Source organism: Crocodylus siamensis, chromosome 5 (genome assembly GCF_052110815.1).
Source record: "Crocodylus siamensis isolate JL-2025a chromosome 5, ASM5211081v1, whole genome shotgun sequence".
NCBI lineage: Eukaryota > Metazoa > Chordata > Crocodylia > Crocodylidae > Crocodylus > Crocodylus siamensis.
In genome coordinates, this window is record NC_143399.1 from 149,366,082 (window position 1) to 149,386,027 (window position 19,946).

General features: G+C 44.7%; 1 protein-coding gene across 1 annotated transcript in view; it reads left to right on the forward strand.

Annotated features, from left to right (window-relative positions):
- The first annotated feature begins 3,551 nt into the window (after nt 1-3,551).
- The window catches only part of CPVL (carboxypeptidase vitellogenic like), a 105,442-nt gene continuing 89,047 nt past the window's right edge, over nt 3,552-19,946 (forward strand). The window contains 6 exon segments of the mRNA XM_090049800.1: nt 3,552-3,741; nt 9,852-9,970; nt 14,379-14,493; nt 16,018-16,076; nt 16,765-16,841; nt 19,492-19,558. Of these exon segments, the coding sequence (XP_089905926.1) occupies nt 3,552-3,741; nt 9,852-9,970; nt 14,379-14,493; nt 16,018-16,076; nt 16,765-16,841; nt 19,492-19,558 (627 nt within the window).

The following is a 19,946-nucleotide window of genomic DNA, read 5'->3' on the forward strand; positions in this document are numbered from 1 at the left end:
AAGGGAGTTCCCCAGCCTGTAGGTCTGCTGCTGGTTCTTCTTCCCTAGGTGCAGCATCTTGCATTTGTCAGTATTGAAACCCATCCTATTCTCATCCACCCACCCTTGTAACCTGTCCGGGTCTAGTTGTAGTCTGTCCCTCCTTTCTAACGTGCCCACTTCTCCCCACATCTTAGTGTCATCCAACTACTTGAACAAGGTGCTTTTAACCCCTTGTCCAAGCCACTGATGAAGATGTTGAACAGTGCCGGCCCGAGGACCAAGCTCTGGGGAACCCCACTGCCCACATCCCCCTGGGTCGAAAACGACCCATCCACCACCACTCTCTGGGTATGGCCCAGTCAATTTGCAACCCATTTGACTGTGTAGGCATTGATGCCACAGTTGCCTAAATTTTTGATGGGAATGGGGTGTGAGACAGTGTTGAAGGCCTTCCTAAAGTCCAGAAAGACTACATCCACCGCGACACCTCTGTCTACGGATTTTGTGACTTGGTTGAAGAAGGCCACCAGGTTGGTCTGACAGGATCTGCCTCTAATGAACCCATGTTGGTTGCCCCTAAGCATAATTTCCCCTGCTGGTCCCTCACAGAAGTGCTCCTGGATAATTTTCTCAAAGAGCTTCCCCAGGACCCAGGTAAGACTAATGGGCCTATAGTTTCCTGGGTCCCCCTTCCTCCCTTTTTTGAAAATGGGGACCACATTGGCCCTTTCCCAATCCTCTGGCACCTTGCCAGAGCACCACAAGTGCTCATAGAGCTGTGCCAGGGGTCCCGCAATGTCCTCTGCCAATTCCCTCAGCACCCTTGGGTGGAGATCACCTGGACCTGCCGATTTGAAGACTTCCAGTCCCACCAGAAGTTTCCTGACCAGAGCCTAACTGTGCCTCTCCTGAGTTCATCCTGGATTCTGGTGGGGGGGATGTCCCGGTCCCTGCTCAAAAATATGGAGGCCAATCATTTGTTAATGAGGTCAGCTTTATCACCTGGTGCAACCACCAGATTGCCAAGCGTGTCCTGCAGGGGCCCCACATTACTCCCTATGTATTTAAAAAAGGACTTCTTGTTATATTTGATCTGGGTCACTAATCCTAGTTCTGTCTCCATCTTAGCCTACCTTACAGCCCCCTGCAGTCTCGAGCAATGGAGGTATAATCCTCCTTGGTGATCATCCCTCCCTTCCATTGGGTGTACACCTCCTTTTTAGCTTTCAGATGATCCTGAATGCCTTTGGTGAGCCATGGGGCTTTTGAGCACTCTTTCTCCCTTTGACTCGCATTGGGGTTGTTGCCCTTTGGGTTCAGAGGATTATCTCCTTATGGAACGACCACTCATCTTGGACTCCCATCCGGGACCTCAGTACCTCACCAATTAATCTCCTTAATTCATTGAAATCAGCCTCCTGAAGTCCAGGGCAGCTGCCTTGCTGCAGGCCTTTGACACCTTGCGCTGGATGGTGAATTCCACTATTGCCCAGGTGGTCAAGAACCTGCAGCCCCCTCACCAGGTCATCATCTGTGGCCAGGTCCTGGTCCAGCAAGGCATTCCCCCTGGTGGGACTGTGCATCTCCTGCATTAGGTGAAGGTCCTGTATCTTAGCTAGGAACCTACATGAGTGGTCAGACCTAGCTGACTGCTCCTCCCAGCAGATGTCTGGGTAGTTTAGGTCACTTATGATGACTGTGTCCCTTGACTTAACTGCCTCTGCGAGCTGACCTGAGAATTCCCAGTCCAGCTCTTCCCCCTGGTTGGGTGGCCTGTAGTAGACCCCCACCGTTAAGTCTCTTTCACCCCGAGCCGCTTGTATTCTGACCCAGAGCACTTCAGTTTGCCCCTCCTCTGACCCAGTGCTGTTTGTTGAGGATGTGTATTGCTCTTTGACATAGAGTGCCACACCCTCATCTTTCCTCCCTGTTCTGTCCCACCTGTATAGTCTATAGCCCTTGATGTTTACCGCCCAGTCATGGATTGAATCCCACTACATTTCAGTGAGCCCCACTATGTCCGGGTTTGTGTTAGCTAGCAGAAGGGCAAGTTCCTCCTGCTTGTTCCTGATACTATGTGCGTTAATGTAGAGGCATTTAAGGCATTCCTCCTGTGGGTGTATGCTCCACCCCCCTAAACCCAGGACTGTCTGGACCCCTGCCACTTACCTGGGTACTTTTTGTGCTTGTCACCTGTTGTGGCTGGGAAGCATCATCATTTCCCCCTGTGGTCCCATCCCTGGGGTGGGTGGGCCGAAGTTGAGACCCTGCTCCAGGCATGCCCTTGTCACACCATGACTGGAGTAAGGGTTCCTCCTGCCCTGAGTAGCCAGTAGCCTGATGCCTAGAGCATCAGGAGATGTTCTTAAGGTTGGCTTGAATCTGCTTGGACAGAGGAAGGAATTGAGCTGAGTTCTCAGTCCACTGGGTTACTTCATAAAAGGGCACCACTTCTAGTGCCAACAATCTTATGACTATAGCAGCTTTTCATTTTGTTTCTGTCATTTTGGGCTTTTCCCCCCCCTTTTTTTAGAGTAACCAGGTATCGTATACAAAATAAAATATAATTTAAAAAACTTTTCATTTTTTATTGTATCAAGAAAAATAAAGTTCACTCGGAGTCTATTACCATTTTTTTTATTTTGTTCAGTAACCAGATTGGTTTGCTAGCAGTTATGAAAAGTTGCAAAAATATTACAGGCTGGAACAAGACACTTTGTTAAGACTTAGAATATTTTTTAGCATTAGAAAATGTCAAAACAAGTTTGCTGTTTAAGGTGAACAATTTGGTGAAACTAGTGTGAATTTGCAAAGTGTTTTGGTGTTACCAAATTAGCATGTTTTGCTTAGGAGAAAACATGTGTTGCCTAAAAATAAAATTGCTCTGAATTCATCTGGAGGCCCCATTTTGGACTTTTCTAGGCATTGTATAAGCATAAGAAAAATATTCTATTTCTACAAAACAGCTTGCAGTCTAAGTACTCTTTCTTGTATGAAAATACTCTTTTCTGTATTTTAAAAAAATACGCTTATTTATCTTTGAAAGGGAGAGTACATATTGAAACATAGCAAACACATTTAAGATATGTTTTTTGAATGAAAAATTAATTTTTAAATGTAATATGAATGTGACCTTGAACCGTGTGAGGTGTTTAAGATCTGGATTTGAACTGTTTGGCTTTGGGCCCCCTGAAGTTTAATGTACTGTTATTCATCTTGTGTTTTAAAAAACGTGTTTAAAGAAACATTCTATTTCTCCTTCATTAATACCAATAGAATAGACTGTCCACCTCCTGATGTTAAATAGTAGGAATTTTCTTTGCCTCTACTATATTGTTGTGGAAGCAAGAACAACTTAGGAGAGTAAAACTGATTTGTTCTGAAGTAAGTACAAGATAATGGGTGCCAGGATAATTTGTTGCCTGGAAGATTCTTCTGTCATGTTAAGATGGCAATAAAACAGAATAACTTGATAAATGATTAAGAAAACAAAGCAACTGTGGCAGATGATTCCTTTTTGTTTCAGACTTTTGGTATCTTTTCCTTTTCTAGCGGTATTAAATACCAGAATGTCTAAGGCAACTGTTTTGCTGGCTTTGCTGAGCCTGAGCATAACCTTAGAACTGGGTAGTGCCCATAAACAAAGGAGTGCTGTCCGTGGGATGGTTGAAAGGATCAAGTATGCTACACCATCAAAAGGAGACCCAGGGCAGCCACTTTTCCTTACTCCTTATATTGAAAGTGGAAGAACTGAGGAAGGTAGGAACAACTTTATAAACTACCTGCCTAGAAATATTACATCTTTCTAAGTTTTTAGTATCACTTCTTAACTTGTACCGATGACTAAGTGTCCACTACCAGTTATGGAAATGTCAAGCTATAAAGAAAGAGATTAGAGAATAAGGCAACAATACAAGTGTAATGAATTGGTCATTTGACAAGTGTAGGTATCATTAGCTGTGATGCTACATAAAACGCTAGTAAAATACTGTAGAATAGTTTTCTTGAAAGTAATGAATTCTCAGAAAATTAAGGGTCTACTATAGTCTCTGTTATTAAAGTGTTCTGTAAAGTAGCAAAACGGAAGAATAAGACTTAAGGCATACATTTAGCAAGAAAGCTTTTATCCTCTCTCATTTTAGCAATTCAAAAACTGTTTACCCTGTTTACACTAGTGCACAGATGTTTAATCTTACTAAACTGCTTCACCTTACAAGAAGAGGTACCACTCTGAGAGAAGGCCAACTTTATAAAACAAACTTCTATATTTTTAACCTTTTCCTATCTCTCTTTATTGCTTTTTAAGTATGGAATGAGCCTTCTTTTCCCTAAAAGCTGTGATTGCTCTACATATGATCTGGTAGGCTTACAGTAAATTCAGAGATGAGGTGAGAACTTGAGCAGAAGTTTTATAATTTTCTTATGGCTAGAGATGGTCCAGAATATGAAATGTCCTTGAAGCTTTTCACAAAGCTTCAGTGCGAAACCCTAAGAGCCTAAAATTTAGGGAGAGCACTTTTCACTTCTCACACCTTGAATCAAGAATCAAAAGAGCTCATGATGCTTGCTCTCATTTTCCATGGTATCTTCCATGTCCACATAGACACGTTTGGGGTGGATACAGGATTTGTTCCACTGGTGTGGACAGACTGCATTGTGGAAGACTCTGGGGACTTCTTAAAGTCCCCAGAATAGGTAAGAATCTCCTCTCCCTTCCCCTTCCTGCTCAGAGTCATGTCCTCTCCTCTCCCCTTTCCCTTGTTCGCAACTGTTCTCTGCTGTCCTTGGGGTGGAGGTGAAACTTCAGAGTCTCTCCTACCCACTCCAGCCAAGCTAAATAGGGGCTGGGCTCAGCTGGGGCAGAAGTGCTGGGGGGGGGGGGGGTTCCCTACCCTGCCTGTTCCCTGCAGGAGGAGGGGGAGGGAACTCCTCACCATGCATTGCTGCTGCCACTATCCCAGCAGAGCCTGGCTGCTATGCTGCCTGGCTGGAGTGGGAAGGAGCAGCTCCAAAGCTGCCCATGCCCTGGGACAGCAGGGAGAGCAGTTGTGTCAGGTGGGAGGGGTGGGGGGAAGGGAGAGTACATATAGGTATGGTCCCAAGGTATGGTCCAGCCCAAAAAGGAGGTGCAGCTGTGTCACTGCATCCCCTCTGGATCCATCTCTGGTTTTCACCACACTTCCATTCAGGGCCAGTTCTGGGAGGTTTGGGGGGCTATTGCCACCCCAAAATTCACCTTAGCCCCCTTGTAGCCACCCGTTCCAGAGCTGCACCTGTCTAAGCCCCCTGCCTCTGCCTTGGACCACCACCATCTGCCCAGCGCACCCCGTTCTGGCCCACAGCCCACAGCCTGTGGGGCCTGTGTCCTGCCTTTGCTCAGCCCCCCGAATTTTCTGTCTAGCCCTCCTTAGTCCCTGCACTGGGAAGAGGCTGGTGCCACGCATTTCCATTCTAGAGGGCTGGAGAAAGAGTGGGCTTCATCATAATTTCATAGTTTCTGGGGTCGGAAGGGACCGGAGCAGATCATCGAGTCTGACCCCCTGCCATGGCAGGAAAGGGTACTGAGGCCAAACGACCCCAGCAAGGTGTACATCTAGCTTCCTCTTAAAGACCCCCAGGGTAGGAGCCAGCACCACTTCTCTTGGAAGTTGGTTTCAGATCTGAGCCACCCTGACTGTGAAGTAGTGCCTCCTGATATCTAGCCTAAATCTACCCTGTGCCAGCTTGTGACCGTTATTCCTGCTCACTCCTGGTAGTGCTCGGGGGAACAGGGACTCCCCCAGTGCCTGCTGGTCCCCTCTGACTAGTTTGTAACAGGCCACTAGATCCCCTCTCAGCCTTCTCTTGTGGAGGCTGAACAGGTTCAGGTCCTGTAGCCTCTCCTCATAAGGCCTGCCCTGCTGCCCCCGATCATGCAAGTGGCCCTCTTCTGGACCCTCTCCATGTTGTCCACATCCCTCTTGAAGTGCGGCACCCAGAACTGGAAGCAGTACTCCAGCTCTGACCTGACCAGTGCCACATAGAGGGGGAGTATCACCTCCTTGGACCTGCTTGAGATGCATCTGTGGATGCATGACCAGGTAAGGTTGGCCTTCCTGACTGCCTCCCCACACTGCCGGCCCATGTTCATCTTGGAGTCAATGATGACTCCAAGATCCTCTTCTGCCTCTGTACTGACAAGAAGGGAGATCCCCAACCTGTAGGTATGGTGCCGGTTGTTCCTTCCCAGGTGCATCACTTTGCACTTGTCGGTGTTGAATCCCATCCTATTCTCATCCGCCCACCCCTGTAACCTGTCTAGGTCCGATTGCAGCCTATTCCTCCCTTCTAGCGTGCCCACATCTCCCCACATCTTACTGTCATCAGCAAATTTGAACAGGGTGCTTTTTACCCCCTCATCCAAGTCACCGATGAAGATGTTGAACAGTGCAGGCCTGAGGACCGAGCCCTGCGGAACCCCGCTGCCCACATCCCTCCAAGTCGAAAATGGCCCTTCCACCACCACAGTCTGGGTGCGGCCCTCCAGCCAGTTGGCTGCCTAATTGACTGTGTGGGTGTTGACACCACAGTCCCCCAGTTTCTTAATGAGAACGGGGTGAGAGACAGTGTTGAAGACCTTCTGAAAGTCCAGGAAGACTAAGTCCACTGGTACCCCTGCATCTAAGGATTTGGTGATCTGGTCATGGAAGGCCACCAGGTTGGTCTGACAGGACCTGCCACTAATGAACCTGTGTTGGTTGCCCCTAAGCATAATCCCCCCTGCTGGCCCCTCATGGATATGCACCAGAATAATTTTCTCAAAAAGCTTGCCTAGGACCGAGGTAAGACTAACTGGCCTATAGTTTCCCAGGTCCTCCTTCCTCCCCTTTTTGAAGATGGGAACCACATTGGCCCTCTTCCAGTCCTCTGTCACTACACCAGAGCACCACGAGTGCTCGTAAAGCCGTGCCTGGGGTCCCGCAATGATCTCAGCCAAGTCCTTCAGTACTCTAGGGTGGTGATTGTCTGAACCAGCTGATATGAATACATCCAGTCCTTCCAGCAGTTCTCTAACTAGTTCCTCACTAACCCTTGGCTTAGATGTGCCTCCCCTGGGATCTAAGGGGGGCCCAGAGTGGGGAGTGACTATTCTGGTCCCTGCTTAGGAAAATGGAGAAAAAGAAATCGTTAAATATGTTGGCTTTATCATCTGGTGTGATGACCAGATTTCCTAGTGTGTCCTGCAGGTGCCCCACATTAACTGGAACCTTCTTTTTGCCCCCTATGTATTTAAGAAAGGACTTCTTGTTGTCCTTGATCTGGGAAGCTAGTCCCAGTTCCATCTTCGCCTTGGCCTTCCTGACTGCCCCCCTGCACTTCCTGAGCAACTGCAGTATAGTCCTCCCTGGTGATGGCCCCTCCCTTCCATTGGGTGTACACCTCCCTTTTAGCTATAAGACGTTCCTGGATGCTTTTGGTGAGCCATGGGGGCTTATGTGCCCTCCTTCTCCCTTTGATCCTTGTTGGGATTACCTCCCTTTGGGCTTGGAGGATCATCTCCTTAAGAAGCAACCACTCTTCATGGACACCTGGCTCTCCTCCCCTCCCCTCTGGGACCTCAGTGCTTACCCAACTATTTTCCTTAGCTCACTGAAGTCTGCCCTCCTGAAATCTAGGGCTGCTGCCTTGCTGTAGGCCTTTGCCACCTTGCGCTGGATGGTGAATTCCAGCAGGCGATGATCACTGTCGCCCAGGTGGTCGAGCACCCGCAGCCCCCTCACCAGGTCATCACCCATGGCCAGCACCAGGTCCAACAAGACCTCTCCCCTGGTGGGGCTGTGCACCTCCTGGGTTAGATGGAGGTTCTGCATTCTGGCTAGGAACTTATGTGCGCAGTCAGACCTGGCTGACTGTTCTTCCCAGCAGATGTCTGGAAAGTTCAGGTCCCCCACGACGACCACATCCTTTGAATTCACTACCTCCGTGAGCTGACTTAAGAATTCCTGGTCTAGCTCTTCCCCTTGGTTGGGAGGTCTGTAGTAGACCCCCACCGTTAAGTCTCTTTCCCCTCGACCCCCTTGTATTCTAACCCAAAGCACTTCAGATTGCCCCTCCTCTGATTCTTTGCTAATTGATGAGGATGTGTATTCCTCCTTAATATAGAGTGCCATGCCCCCACCTTTCCTTCCTATCCTGTCCCTCCTGTACAGCCTATAGCCCTTGACATTCACTGCCCAGTCATGCGTTGGGTCCCACCACATTTCAGTGATCCCCACAATGTCCGGGTTGGTGTCAGCTAGCAGGAGGGTAAGTTCCTCTTGCTTGTTTCCCATACTACGCATGTTTGTGTAGAGGCATTTGAGGCTTCCTGTGGATGTGTGCACTGGCCCCCTACTTTCAGCATTACCCTGGCCCCTGTTGCTTACCTGTGTATATGTTCTGCTTATCTGTGTATATGTTCTGCTAGGCTGGGCTGTACTTGTGGGTGTTGCTTAGTCTGGCAGTCTGATGATTCCTCCACCCTCGTCTTCCCCTTCCCCAATGAGCCTAGTTTAAGGCCCACCAGAGGAGATCTGCCAACCTAGAAAACACACGCTTACCTTTAGGGGAAAGGTGAAGCCCATCCCATCCGAGTATGTCTCCTGTTGTGATGTGCCAGTCATTGTTGAAGAAGCCAAAGCCTGCCTTGAGACTGCCTTGAAAGGGTCCAGAGGAGGGCCACCTGCATGATCCGGGGACTACAGGGTAGACCCTATATTGAATGACTGAGGGACCTAAACCTGTTCAGCCTTCACAAGAGAAGGCTGAGGGGGGACCTGGTGACTGTCTATAAACTCACTAGGGGGGACCAGAAGGGTTTAGGGGAGACACTGTTTCCCCTAGCGCCCCCAGGCATGACAAGGAACAATGGACATAAATTATTAGAGAGTAGATTTAGATTAGACATCTGCAAGAACTATTTCACAGTTAGGCTGGCTAGGAGCTGGAACCAACTTCCTAGGGAAGTGGTGCTGGCTCCTACCCTGGGAATCTTTAAGAAGAGGCTTGATGACTACCTGGCTGGACTCATTTGAGTCCAGTCTTTTCTCCCGCCCAGGCGGGGGGTTGGACTTGAAGATCTACAAGGTCCCTTCCGACCCTACTTCTATGATTCTATGATTCTATGAGACACCATTCCTGAAGCCACCAGTTGGTCTCCGCGATGCACGTTGCATGCCATCTTCCAGGTCTGCTCACTGGTAGGATAGAAGAGAAAACCACCTATGCACCTATCTCCTTTAGCACGCACCCCAGAGCATGGTAGTCCGCCATCAGGCAATCAGGGCTTCTCCTGGCCACATCATTAGTACCCACATGGATTAGGACCATGGGGTAGTAATTGGTGGGCTGGATCATGGCTTGGATCATCCCCTTCATGTCCTGAATCTTTGCTCCAGGTAGGCAGTAGTCCTCGCATGTTGAGGGGTCCTGGTGACAGATGTGGCTCTCTGTACCTCTCAGGATGGAGATCCTGATGATCAGTCAATGCTTTTTCCTCCTGGCCTGCTTATCTCCTTCAGCCTGCTCAGAATGTGGAGAGCGTGGAGTTGTCTCCTCTCCAGTTTCTTCCTCTCCTTCCTTCTCCTCCAGAGTTGCCAGGGCCTCGTACCTGTTCTCCAGCTGGACTGGAGGAACTGGTACTGCTATGTTACAAGCAGCCTTGGTTCTGGAGGTGACCATCATCAAACAAAGAAGCTTGCTGGTGGTGTTTGCTGTAGGAGGGAGGGTTCTGAACTTACCTTCCTTGATCACCTCTTTTGTGAGGAAAGGACCAGCAAGTTCCAGTGACTTATGAAACTGGATAGTATATATCTTTCTTAATGCTTATTTGAATTCTGTATCATTCTTAGGAAGGCAGTTAAGTTTGATAGGTCCTCTTCCAGGAGCAAGTATGAAGAGTTACTTTAGCAATCTCACAGTGAACAAGACTCTTAACAGCAATCTCTTCTTCTGGTTCTTCCCTGCTCAGGTAAAGTTACTCTGTGATATGCCATGAGAGATGTTCCTTCCTGTACAGCCTAAAAAAACACCAGACAAATAACTCCCTCCTTGATGGCTTTGCTCTTTGCTTTCATAAAAGAAAGCTGACATTTTAGAATAACACCACTGTACATTAGATATTAGGCATAGTGCAAGCTACACCAACGGTACTGAGGGTTAGTGTCTATTCAACTGTGTCCAAACTACACAATATCTTCCTCTTTAGAGGTTTGCTTCCCCGCACATTCAAACTGGTTGTGGGTTGGCTTGAAATTTCTGCAGGTTGGCTTATAAAGTTGAAAAAGATCCCAGATCAGCTTGTGCATGTATATCAAACTTGTGCAATGTGGAGAAACTATGCCCTACGGGCTTTTTCTAATTTAAGCAGCTTTCTAGAAAACAGGTGATTGCAGGAATGAAAAGGTTATCAGGACTTCACTTTCCTTGTTCCAAATTTCCCTTGGCTAATTATGTATTCTCAGTGTTATTCTCTTCTTTACCATTGGTCTCACTAATGTCCTTTATAATTTGTCATCTTCTGTCTCATACTCTTTCTGTCCTCTTCTGAGCCTTGTTGAGAATTGTCCTACTAGGGTTTAATTATAACTATTAGGTCATATATAAAATGAAAAGCTTGTCATTATTTTCCAAAAACTGACAGACCATTTTTTAAAGGAAAAGTCCTCTTCTAACTTTTAACCTGAGTATTTATTCACACCTTGCTTTGTTCTGCTCCAAGTGTTTATTAGGGTGCAGAATCATTTAATGTTTTGAGATTGCAGCTTCTCCCTATATCCTGAGGACGGAAGTACCATGGAGAGCCAATTATCAAAACTAATTGGGACTAATTGATAAACTAAAATCAAATGCTTTACACTTTTTCAGTTTGTTGATCATTTCAAGTCATTCTTCAATTGTTAAAGCACTGCTCTTTGTTTTAGTCATCTTGTACTTTTGTATCACACAGTTTGGCAGCACATTCTGTGTTCATATAACTATCGGATAGTTTGGATAATTGGCAATCTACTGTATGTTGTTTAACCACTGGCATTTTTCAGACTATTAGCAAGACAAGTCTCTTGTGAGGATGTAAAATGTGCGGCATCCAAAGTGTGTAAAAAAACCCCAACAAAACAAAATGGAAAAAACCTCAAAAACAAACAACCCCCCCAAACTTTAGCCATCTTTAGCACTCTTTTTCTTTTTGTCTGAAAGCATAGGCAACAAGTAGAAGCACGGGGGGGGGGGGGGGGGGGCGTGTGCCCCCCCCCGTGAAATTGGCTGCTGCCAGTTTCTGTGGGTAGTTGTCACTTGCCCCCTGCCCCCCACCTCACCACTGCCACCAGTGTCTGTGGCCAGTCCCTCTTCGCCACCCCCTCCCCCCGCTAGCACTGCCGCCGCCGTCTGCAGGTGGTTCCGCTTGCTGCCAATGCTGCTGCCTACAAATGGTCCCACCGCAGTGTCGGGAGGCACCAGTCATTCATGTCTGAAAGGCTATTATTGTGCTGCACTAGTTTAATTCAGGATTACATCTTCATGTGGAAATGCAAAGTCATGTTACCAGGATTAGAATTGCTCAGTTTCCCAGAGCAAAAGCCTTTGCAATATAGTTAATAGAATGATATTAAGTAGTGAATTGGACTAATGTCAGGAGACTTGCTTATCCAGACCTGAACAACTACCGACAAAAGGTTAACATGTCTGCAAACACTTGATGTTTTACATTTTACAACTATTTACTAAACTAATTATGAAGCTATTGGAACTGGGGTAGCTACTTACTTTCATTTATATACTATAAACTTGTCAAGGCTGACTCATGTTTGGCCTTACGTATTACTTTGCTGTTTGGCTCTAGCTGTCCTTGTTGTGCTGTATAGTTAGGTTACCACAAAATAATCTAGAACAGTTTTGATTGTTTTAATCCAGACTGTTTTGAAATGGTTGGCTATATGTTTTCTTGTTTATATATTTTCTTGAGGAAAACCATTTAAAATAGGCTATGATTCTTAATAGTATAGATATTGCAAGTGTTTTAGCTAAAGATTATTTCCTCTCTTCCAAGAAAGCATTGCTAGCAGGCAGGGCCAGATTAACACACAGTGGGTTAGTCTGTGGGGAAGGGAAGAGGTGGGGGGGCAGATCAAGGCCTCCATGGTGTGAAGCAGAGGCAGAGGCAGGGGCAGGTGTGAGTGGGGCCCCAGTTGGGCTAGGTGGTGGAAGGATCCGAGCCTGGGTGGCTCATCCAGGTGTATGGTGGGGCTGCTGCTGCTGCACACACCCTGGTGGAGGCCCAGGGGGCATGTGCCCCCCCAATCTGTGCATGGGGTGGAGGTGGCTGCCACTGGGCACTGGGGGCTTCACACCCCAAGCCCTGCTGCAGCTGCCTCTGCCTCATGATGGCATGATCATGGCCCAATGCCATGTGCATCCTGCTGCCGGGCAGAGCTGCGCCCCTACCCAGGGGTGGGATGCATGTGGTGTCACATTGGTCCAAGGGCAGCTGCAGCAAGGCTCAGGGTGCAGAGCCCAGCACACAGTGGCAACTGCCTCCACCCTGTGCACAGATTGGGAGGGTGCATATGCCCCACAAGCCTCCACCAGGCTGTGTGCACCTGTGGGGGGTCCCCCCCACCCACACACACCTGGACGAGCCTCCCAGGCTCCAATCCTCCCACCACCCAGCCTGGATGGGGCCCCATTCACCTGGCAACAGAGGGCATGGCAGGGCATGAACGGGGATCATCCCACTCACCTGACCTGGCTGCAGTGGCAGAGGGCATGGCTTACCCCAGTGGTGGGATGCACATGGCATTGCGCCGCTTTTGAAGCAGCTGCTGCTCTGTATCTCTGTCTCGGGGCCTAAGTGTGTGCACATATGTGTGTGTGTTCAGCCCCGCCAGACTGCAATCGACTATGAGAGGCGCTGCAATCAACCAGTTAATTGCGATCAACTGGTTGGTGACTACTGATATAGACCATCTTTCCATTAAATATTTTGGGAACTCATAGGATTATTTATTTAGCAGTATTTATTGGCCAGGATTACTTACACAAAATGGCCTGCAGAAGAAACCAGCTAACCAGAAAGAGCTTTTGCTCTGGGCAATGGTGGTGAACAGGGCAGTGCTGGCTGTTATGCTGATGGCAGTGTGAGCACAGCCAGCTGCCAGCCAGGGTCAGTGGCTATTTTTGAACCCTCTCTTGCCTCTAAGGTGGTTTATGGGGCTGCTGCCCTGGTCACCCCCTTCAGTTATGCTACTGTCCTAACACAGTGTCACTATTTAAAGTTGATGAGAGTCAAATTTTGTTGCGAAATACCTAATTAACAGCTCTTACTATGTATTTTCAAAAAATATTTTTTTTATTAGACAGCAAAAGTCAAATATAGTAAGATATATTTTTCTTTACTCTCTTAGTTTTAACTGCTTTAACTTAAAAAAAATTAAATTGCTATGCAAATTGGCCTGCAGGTGGCACCAGAAGAACTCAGTGGATAGAACATGAACCCTTGAATGTAGACCTATACATGCAGTTGCCCTTAAATAATTTTTTTAGGGTAGAAGGCACTTTATTGAAAGACCAGTAATCTATTAAGTAAAAAGAGGAAAAGCATGTGACTCTGTGAAGTACTTTTTATTTTGCAAGATTTATTTTTTCCTTTCCATAAAGGAATTTTTTTTTAATAAATATCAATGAAAATAGCTTAAAAATGTACCTGTGGTTCTTAGAACCCAGTGTGCTTCCATAAATAAAATGGAATTGGCTAGAAACTATTATATGAAATAGTACATCAAATGTAATTGGCTAGAAACAGCCAGGAAATTTCACATTCCCTCCTCTGCTTTTTTCAGTTATTGCAGCATTTTCTTAATGTACTTCCCACATCAGTCTGTATTCACCTGTAGTGTCTCATCTCATACTGAGATTTTAGGCTGTTTGTGGCATAGTCTGTTTTCTCTGTGTTCAGTATAGTATCTAGTAGAATGGGGCCTGATCTATGACTGAAGTCATTAGGAGGGGGGGTCTCATGTGAATCATAAGTAAATATAATGCTTCTCAATTCTTTCCCTGAACTTTTCTGGAGTCAATTATGTAGGAGCTGCCACCAACATAAATCACAATTATTCTTTGCACCTGGAGTGGGAATCCTTATTCCATAGTCTTCCTTTGCCATCCGCCTATTCTGAATCCCATGTAGATAGAAGTTATCTGGCCTGTTTTAGCAGCAACAGTTTTTTTGGATAAGCATCGCATTATAAGTGAATTAGACATACCACGTGTGAATTTCATAAGGATTTATAAGACACTTAGCTTATTCAGATAAATTGAGGTAGTAATGAACACCACTTCTTTTCACATACTATAACAGTGTGCTCCATTATCTTTCCATATAGATGCAGCCAGAGAATGCTCCTGTTTTACTTTGGCTCCAAGAAGGACCAGGAGGTACCTCCATGTTTGGAATTTTTGTTGAACACGGACCATATGTTGTTGACCAGAATCTCAGATGTAAGCATTGCTTGTATCTGTGAATTCTGAAAGAGTTTATTTTTCTGTAACAATGCTCTTTATTGCATACTGCTGGTCATGGAATTGTTTCTCTCTCTTCTGCACTTTCAGTGTCACACATGTAATTTGGTGTATAGCATGTACACATGCAGTCTGGTCAGCATTAGGTGCTAAGAAAAGTTAGAGCATTCTTGGCAAGAATAGAAACTTCAGAGAGATTTATTTGCTGTATTATATGAAGTTTCTGCTGCCCATATGCAAACTTTGGATTTTTCAAAGGGTTATAATTGTGGCCAGACTGGAGGAGGTTTCTACATCTACATATTCATTAATGCACCATAAATAAAGCACATTAAGTTTAGTACCTGTAATAACAGATACTAAACTTATTGCTATGTAATCAGTGCTATTGTGCATTAGCACAGATTAATACTTTTTAAGTGATGTTAATGCACATTAGATTACTGTGCATTAGCCCGGTTTTCACCAGCTGTCCTAACCTGTAGTAGAAATACTCTTCTGGGCTTGGGACAAAAATTACGCATAAAGCCACTTAAGTAATCAGAAACTGGTTTAAACCTGTAGCAAAACAGCAGTTCAGTGCACATAAACCAGTTTTAAAATGGTTGAAACTGGTTTAAGATAAACCTAATTGGATGTAGTATCAGACTTAACTAATTTAGGTCAAACCAGTGTATGAAACTTCTGTTACAGACCCCTTCCTGCTTCAAGTTAAATCACAGCCCCATTGCATGCCAGCATGCTTTCCAGCCCTGGGCTGGGCTGTACTGTGTTGTCTGCTCTAGCAGAGAAGGCAAACCCTAGCTGGGGTCAGGGAGGGGGGTTAAACCCACCTTCCCCTAAGTACAGAGCTGCCCGGCTGCTAAACTTATTGAAACTTACTGCTGGCTGCAACTGTGGACTACAAATCCCAGAGGCACCTGGAAGCAGGAGGAGGAAGTGATGAGTGACTCTGCAGAGTTCTGATGCTGTGATTCTGGACTACAAATCCTAGAGGCCTCAGGCACAGCAGGAAGAGGAATTGAACACACAGCCCATACTGGCTACATGCCAGAGCGCCGTGCTCTAGTGTACCCCAGCTTCTGGCCTGAACCACTGCAGGTATGTGGCTGAATTTCCTGAATCAAAAGTAAATGTTTGTCCAGTTGTTTCTCAGTTTAATTTCTGCAGTTTAGATTAACCTGCGAAGACTGAATTGATTCAGCCTCGGGCTTTTTGTCTGTACTTAGTCCTATGCATTAAGTATCTCATATTGATATGTCCACTGGCCAGGTTTGGTAGCTGCCACATTTCTTTTTTAACTTCTTTTCATAAACAGATTGATGGTATTAATGTTACTTTCAACACATTGTCCAAATGAGTTATGGACATATTTAACTTTTGATTTAGGATGGAGATAAGTGGTAGAAACTTTTACTAGTGGGTTTTTTCATAGTGAAACTTGTTGATTAAAATATTTTAAAAAGCAGTAATGGCTAACTGTAATACTTTATCTGTTAACAGTGTCTGAACGAAAGTTTCCTTGGACATCCAAGTTTTCCATGCTTTATATTGACAATCCAGTAAGTACAAAAAATAAATATTGATTTCTTGTTTTGTATGTTTAAGTAATTATGTTTATACAACACTGCTTCTTTCAATATCTTTTTAAAAACACTTTTGTGGTAATCAGTTCTTTAGACATAAGTGAGTTTCTGAATCATATGTATTGTGTATTTGCATGTGCATATAAAACTGCATATGTATGCCTTATTCCAATTTCAGATACTAATTAGACATACATTTTGCATTCACAGATTCATGCCTCTAGTTCTAAAAATCTGGCTTTTTTCTGACTCTTTACTTCTGTGGCTTAATAGAGTAGCTTTGTTTTAACTCATGTTTTTTTTCCTGGGTAGTGAAAGGGAGAAAGGACTACATGTGACAAATGCAAGTCGCATCGCTTTGGTTCTGAAAGATTTTCTTCACGCTGTCTTGTGATGAATGTAGTATAATCCTTTAATTCATTGTCTAAAATTCACAAATTATTTTACAAGATATGCTTTAAAAACTGTATTATTGTAAAAGGATTGAAATTATTTCACTCTTATTTAAATTCCTTTGACTCTTTCTAGTTTAAAGGCTTGTACTAGTTTTAGAGAAAACACATGCTTGGCAGAACCTTATTTTGCTATGTGATAACAAGTGCGTTATAGAACTAGAACCAGACATTTACCTCTTCAATTTCATGCATTTTTGTGTCTTTATTAGCTTGGGACTGGCTTTAGTTTTACTGATGGTACAGGATATGCAGTTAACCAAGATGATGTAGGAAGAGATTTTAAGTTGTGCTCCATGAGTTCATGTTTTCCCTGCTCCTCTAAAATTCCTAAGAGTTAGGACTGTTGATATCTCCTAGACAATGCTGAAATCTTTAGTTGCCAGCAGCTTTCTCCTGTAAAATGCTCTTCCTCTTATTACAAAAATCTTCACTTGATTTTTTTTAATCATGACTTGTGAGTACACTTTAAAGTTTATTTAGTTTACCAGGGTTATCAGTTTAAGCAAATAGTATGAATATTGCAGTATTCAGGAATGTTTGTAGAGAACCTAACTTTTTGTTATATCTATTGGTTACTGCAATGGTCAGCAGCCTTTCAAGCCTGTGAGCCAGATTGCCCCAGTTTGGTGCAGAGGTGGAAGGACACTAAGACCCAGCCATCACTGATGCTTTTCTCTGCTGTGGCATGAGGAAGTGATTGCTGCTGAAGTCCCATGTCTGTGGACCAGACCAAATGTTCTGCAGCCTGGATCTGGCCTGTGGGCCATAGGTTGCTGAATCATGGGTTACTGAAACAAAATAAAACAGAAATCAAAACTGAAAACTTGTGGTCAAAGGGGATGGTGGTCTTACAAGCTGTGAAAAAATGAAGGGTGGGTATATTTCTATTTCTAATTCTGATCTTGTAATTGGTACCAGAAATACGGTCTATAACAGAATTTCTTTAGCATGTTTTGAAGCTTTCCATAAGGTCTGCCTGATGTTTAAATCTCTGCCCCTGCCCATTCTACTGCTATTTTTGGTTAAGTGCTTATTTCTATTCATGCTCTTTAATCAAAATGACCATTTCTCTTACCATTTTTCAGTTGTTTATCTCCAAACATTGCCTTTTTTCCTTCTTAAAATGGTTGCTAGGGATTACCAGAGTAAGTAGGATTTTAGGTCTTGATTCTGCACAGTGAAGTTTGGGATCTTCAATAGGACACTGTGTCAGCTTGAATGCTTTTAATTTCAAGACAGGATTTTATCGGATGGGTAACTTGTTCAAAATAGATACCCTGCTCCTATACAGAAGGATATAGTGATTTTGTTGTATTTCCTGAGTAGAGCAGAAATTGAAGCATTCCCTTCCAGTGGTGCTTTTGCAGAATGGGATCAGTAGCAGGGGGATCTAAATTACTTACATTAGGAATATTTGCTTTTCATCAAAATGAATTGTCTCAGTAAGTGAGATTTGACCCTACAGGCTACTGAGCAGTCAGGTTGCTATATTCTGTTGGGTTAGGCCACAGTGCTTTTCTCCTGGCATGATGGAGCCCCAGCTCACACCCTTCACCATATGTTCAAACATGCTTAGACATTGGCGACCACCTGAGTGCGGCAGTGCACCTCCTGTGAAAAGGTGCCACTGCCACTCACCACCCCCTTGCTGCCAACACTGCTGGCAGCATCTGCAGGTGGTCCACCATCACTGCTGGCTGCTGCTGATGCTGCCAGCGGTGTCTGCGGGTGGTTGCCGACCATTGGTCGGCACCTGCCACTCCTCCCCCTACCCTGCCAACAGCACTGTGGCTACCTATGGAAGCTCTCCACTTGCCTCTGCCATGCTCCTGCCACCGCCGGCACCACCACTGCCTGCAGAAGCTCGCTGTGCCCCTCCCAACCTCTGGGGGCATGTGGCATTCATGTGCTTAGATACTTTTTTTGCTCAATTAGCAGATATCTTGACTTTAATATGGAATTCAAGATGTAATTTCCTGACAGTTTTGGAGCTGTTTTTAGTTACTAGCTTTCTTTCTAGGAAAGAATTACAAATTCCAGCTGACCCTCTATGTGGCTAGTTACTGCTGACATGTGACACATCTCTTTTTGCATGACACATAAAGAGAAGCTAATTCAAAGCGTCCATTGTTTATGGCTGGTTTTTAGTTCTTTATAGCTTCAGGCTGTCAGAGCTGGGGAACAGCTAATCAAAGGGTAGTGCAGAAAACTGATTTCAGCTGTCCCTTTATAAGTTTTACATTTTTCATGCATCCCACTCCCCTTCCATACAATCTAGAGGGAGGGCAAAGAAGGAAAGACAAGTTTAAAATGTTCAGATATTTGGGTCTAGCTACAGGAAACTGAGAAATAGTAGTAGTTTTTAGCCTCCTGTGCTCACCCTCTGCTTATTTTTTGTAGTTGCTGCTGATTTCTCTCTTATGCTAACAAACTTTACTGCTGCTAGGATCTTAGGAGTGGATCCTTGAACTTTCAAGACATTTGATGCTTGCTTCAGAGAGAGAGAACAGCCTCCTTCCCAGCATGGGCATAAGTCAAACACTTGCAGTTTCCCCTCTCTGCCTTTTTTGAAAGGACAAATCTGTTTTCTTTGACAGTATCACTTAGAGCTTTCCTGGATGAAACTGTCAAAATCCATTTCCACTGAGATCAAATGATACCTACTGGTTGGATACAGAATTAAGAAAACAGAACACTGAAAATTTCCCTTAAATGATTTGCTGTTCTCTGATATTGGCTACATTTCCCAGAAAATATGTGAACACTGGGAAAGAAGTCTGCACTATATACAGCCTAGGTCTATGTATTTGACAGTAAATAGAAGGAAGAGTATGGGATCCTGCTATATTTTTTGAGTAAATCAACTTTAAAATGCATTTCTTTCTTGGAGTGAGAGATATTTCTGTGCACCTTTTATACTTTTACTTATATTTTAGTGCACTCATCCAGTTTTTCCAGCTATTTCCTGATTATCAGAAAAATGACTTCTATGCTACAGGAGAAGTAAGTTCACATAATACTTTTTCACTCAAAAAGAACCGTTTCCCTTTATAATTATTTGTGAGCATGAAGAATAGGTCTACATTGTTCTATGCTTAGTGACAGCACAGCATTTAGAGACTGGTAAAAGAATGATGAAAAAGAAGATTCTGATTTTTCTTAGGAGAGGAGTGAAGTGAAAGAAGTTATTGTCTACTTTCTTATGTGAACCCTGTTTTCTCTTTTATGATGAGAGTATGAACTATAAAAAGTAATTCTTTATATAGGCCACTCTCTGCCTCTTGAAATTTCTATTGGCACATTTAATTCCTAAATATACACTGTTCATGTTCTGTCCTTTATGATGCAGGATGCGTGAATGATCAACTAGATAACTTTAAAAAGATTGGGT